We start from the raw sequence: 4536 nt of genomic DNA on the forward strand, positions 1-4536 counted from the left end.
GTCTTTCTTAAGAAAAAACTCTGAATCTTTCTCTTTTTAATCATACATATATTTCTCTGCACTTGGCAGTTACTTTATTTAATAACTCTTATTAAATAAATAACTGATTATCTAATTGGGTTAGCCTTTTGGGCAATTGTGTGGCTTGGATTAAGACCAAAAGGGACAAATAAAACTCTAGCTCCAATGGGCTTTGAACTTATCCGTTAACTTTTGACAAGCCCAAAGTTACCATTAATTATATTTAATTCCACTATATAAAAATAATTGCACTCTAAGCCTTATTAATAAATTATATCCCAAAACTTTATTAAACATTTAACCCCTTCATGAAAATATTCGTAGTAACACAAAGTCATAATGTGTAACTGTCACTTTGAAAATTACTACCTCTTGATCCTTGAGTACCCGGTTTAATCCTCTAAGTTATTCATATATATTTTATGAAATCTAATTTCATAAAATATAAACTTTAGTAACTCTTTACTAAAGTGATTAGGCCTAACACTTTGAATAACTAAACCCATTAAACTTATCTCAAGGGAATATTTTATATCTCTATAAAGAGACTATGAATTTCATCTTGAGAATATGTGTTCCTTCAACATTACATGTGGTTGCCTAACATATTGAGATTTTGATTGTATGTTTAGATCTCAAACCTAATATATTAAAGTAACATACATTTCATGATCGGTTTCACTATTCTCGCAGGATTGAGAGTTTATATAAATGAAAGTTATGAGATTTATTATTCATTTGACAGTCGTTAATAGAATAATAAATTTCACAGCGGTCCAGTTTAATATGTCTTATACACTTAAAATATATTAACATATCAATTAGAAGTCTTCACTTCCATGATCAAGACAAATCATCTTAATTGACATGTTATAGTCTTCGCTGATGAAATGTCTAATTTCATCAGCGATTATGAAATAAGATTACACTTAAAATAACTTGTGATTTATATTTTTTGTGACTAAATCACATACTATGTGTAGGGTCAGTTTTTAAGGCCCAAGCCTAGGAAGTAGGTGACTCTGGCCCAAAGAACCCTATACAATGAATTTGTAGAGAGTGGGTTACAGAACTAAGACTCAACGAAGTGAATGTTAATTAATTTTAAGCCATGCAGCGGTTGAAAGTAAGAATATCTCCTTTATCTCCACTGGATGTTCGGTCCGAGGAAATGTGTGGGTGCACCTATGTTCCTGACTAAAGGATATAGTCTTACTCTCTTTCTTCCAGTGTGAATACCTCCCACACGAGCAGAAGCCGCTCGAAAGGGAAAGGCCATGCATCCCATAAGCGAAACGATCGAAAGGCTTTACAGCAAGAAATTGATGACTTGAAGAAGAAGCTACGCCGAGCGCAGCGAAAGCATCCTTCACCCGGCTCGGACACCAGCAGTGATGAGGACAATGAATACAGGCGAAGATCAAGAACCCCTCCAAGCGAGACCTTTTCCTATGAGGAAGAGCAGCCTCGTAAACGCGGCCACAAGAGCCCGCCATACCAAGGCCTAGCCAACGATGCCATGAGTAAGGCCCTGGACCGCATCTCCCAGTCGCCTTTCATGCGCAGAATAGAGGAAGCAGAACTTCCTCGACGGTTCCATCAACCAACCTTTGCCATATACAATGGTCAGACAGACCCAGTAGAGCATGTAAGTCAGTTTAATCAGAGGATGGCCGTCCATTCCAAGGACGAGGCGTTGATATGCAAGGTGTTTCCATCCAGCTTGGGACCTATGGCGATGAAATGGTTTGATGGCCTTAAGCCAAATTCCATAAATTCCTTTAAGCAGCTGACATAGGCCTTTGGCTCCCGCTTCATTACTAGCAGTAGAGTCCCTCGGCCCCTAAATTCCCTCCTATCCCTGTCCATGCGAGAAGGAGAGACACTGAAGGCCTATTCAGACAGGTACTGGGAAATGTACAATGAGATAGAGGGAAACTGCGACGACATTGCCATTAGCACATTCAAAAAAGGCTTGCCGACAGAGCACGGTTTAAGAAAATCCCTGACTGGGAAGCCGGTCACTAGTGTGCGCCAGCTCATGGATAGAATTGACAAGTACAAAAGGGTCGAGGAGGACCAGCAGACGGGGAAGGGCAAAGCGAAGGTTGTCCCTCAAGAGAGGAGGGACTTCAGGTCAGACCGCTTTAACAGCAGTAACAGGCCGAGAAGAGACTACGCGGAACAGTCTGGATCCACTGGGGCACAGGCAATCCATGCTGTGTTCCGAGAACCATTACACAAGATCCTAGAGAAGGTAAAGTGCGAACCATTTTTTCAATGGCCAAGCAGGATGGCAGGTGACCCCTCGAAACGGAACCAGAATCTGTATTGCGCATACCACCAAGAGCCGGGTCACCTCATCGATGATTGTAGAAATCTGAAAAACCACTTGGACCGGCTAGTCCGAGAGGGGAAGTTGAGACATCTGTTACATCACCCTATGGGATGGTAGGAACAATCAAACATCGAAACCAGGCAAAGCGCATTGAGGCCGCCTATTGGTACAATAAATGTCATTCTCGCCGCACCTGGAAGGACCGGATCCAATCCTCTCAGACTGATGTCAGTGGGCAGGCTCCCGCCTGAAGCCGATGACAGGGAATCTAAAAGGGCCCGAGCGAGTCCCACGCCCTTAATCGGATTCTCGAATGAGGACAAACTGGGAACCCTTCAACCCCACGACAACGCCCTAGTCGTCACGCTCAGAATTGGGGGTTATGACGTGAAGAGGGTGCTAGTTGACCAAGGCAGCACCATAGACTATATCCTTTAGTCAGGAACATAGGTGCACCCACACATTTCCTCGGACCGAACATCTAGTGGAGATAAAGGAGATATTCTTACGTTCGACCGCTGCATGGCTTAAAATTAATTAACATTCACTTCGTTGAGTCCTAGTTCTGTAACCCGCTCTCTACAAATTCATTGTATAGGGTTCTTTGGGCCAGAGTCACCTACTTGCTGGGCTTGGGCCTTAAAAACTGACCCTACACTATGCATCTCAAGGGCTATATGATAATGTCCAAATATTCATATTACCATTATTTTAGATAATAATAAAACAACTTTTTTTTTTTTGAGAAACAATAATAAAACAACTTTATTACATATAACATAATGTCATACATAGCATACAATAGGATTTTAGGGCACAAATCCTAACATGAACAACTTGCCATCACCGGCACCAATGTGGCTTCATCCTCCACTCTCTTGTCCTCGAGTTGGCAAAGCTCTTTTAGGCTAGGTGAAGGGCCATTTCCCTTAAACTGCTTTATGCGAACCTAGAGAAATGGGCTTGGTGACCAAATAACGGACAGCCTGGGTCAGGCTTTGCTTCTCCCTAAGGACATGAAATATTGGTCGAATGGCCAAGATGAGGAAATTGCCCTTAAATTGAAGTGGCACACAATTGTTGTAAGTATTCTTGATTGGGATCTTTCCTTCTCCCTTGTTGTTCCACATTTAGTTTAAGTATCCTTCCTTGGCTTTTATCTAACCCTGTTCTTTTATTTCACTTGCTTTAGGCTACTTAAATGGCGCACATCCTTGATGGTAGGTTGAAGCTAACCACCAAGGAGGCAGATGGGGAGAAAGCCCTCAAGTAGGTGGCCGAATCCACTATTTAAGAGGAAGTTCAGGAGCTGGTCGATATGGAGTAGCGGGTTGCGGTTGCCAAAAGGGCCCGAGACTCTGCTAAGCGTAGGGTGGGAGAGTTGGAGGGCAAGCTAGAGGACTCAGACTCCAAAAAGGCCCAGGCAATAGGTGTAGTTTCGGCTCGTGATAAGAAGCTTGTAGAGCTAAGGAGTTGTTGAAGCAAATTGAGTAGCAATTCTACAATATGGGCTTCAATGATGCGAGAGCTCAAACGGCCCTGTTATCTTCGGAGCTCAGCAGTTGGGATTCATGCAGGGTTGGATGGCCGTAGTGGATGCCTTGAATTTTCCTGAGACCTCTCCCTTTAGAGATCCTGACCAAGTGCCTCTACCTGACGACCCTCCCGTTCAAGCCTAGACTAGGGAAGGACCTTTTGCTAAAGGGGAAGAAGAGCTTGCCTAGCAAATTGACTCCCATATAGTGGTGGTGGACCTAGAAAACCTGGCTTCCTCTACAGCTTTTGAAGATATTGGCACCTCAGAGGTTACTCTTGCATCGATTGCCCCGTCTTCCGATGGTGCTTCCCCTGTCCTCCCCGATGCTGCACAAGATCCTTCTCCTTAGATGTAATACAATATTTGTTTTTATTATTATTTTTATTCCTTTTTTTTTTTCCAGTTCCCTTTAGTTGGGAATTTAAACTCTCCTTTATTATTTTATGGATTAAGCCATGTTTTAGCCATCAAGTGTAGAACAATGTCTCTCTTTTTTCTTTATAGACTTGATTAAATTTTTTATGAGTAAATTTTAAATTTAGTTTCACGAAAATTTTCACTAGTTTTTATGATCGGGGAATATTGTGATAACCAAGCAGCGATAATCAACCAAATCATTAAAAATAATTCCAGCGTCGTG

General features: G+C 42.1%; 1 protein-coding gene across 1 annotated transcript; it reads left to right on the forward strand.

Moving 5' to 3' along the window:
* The first annotated feature begins 1888 nt into the window (after positions 1 to 1888).
* On the forward strand, positions 1889 to 2797 carry LOC126699424 (uncharacterized). Its single transcript, XM_050397256.1, has 2 exons — positions 1889 to 2278; positions 2477 to 2797. The coding sequence occupies exons 1-2, from the start codon at positions 1889 to 1891 to the stop codon at positions 2795 to 2797; spliced, it is 711 nt and encodes a 236-aa protein (XP_050253213.1).
* The last annotated feature ends 1739 nt before the right edge of the window (positions 2798 to 4536 follow it).

This window comes from Quercus robur, chromosome 2, assembly GCF_932294415.1.
Source record: "Quercus robur chromosome 2, dhQueRobu3.1, whole genome shotgun sequence".
NCBI lineage: Eukaryota > Viridiplantae > Streptophyta > Magnoliopsida > Fagales > Fagaceae > Quercus > Quercus robur.

What these genes read in the sequence shown, in the direction of transcription:
- LOC126699424 (XM_050397256.1), top strand. Translation starts at nt 1,889, where the DNA reads ATGCGAGAAGGAGAGACACTGAAGGCCTATTCAGACAGGTACTGGGAA. An exon ending in TACACAAGATCCTAGAGAAG is followed by an intron (nt 2,279 to 2,476) that starts GTAAAGTGCGAA and finishes ATGGGATGGTAG; the next exon opens with GAACAATCAAACATCGAAAC.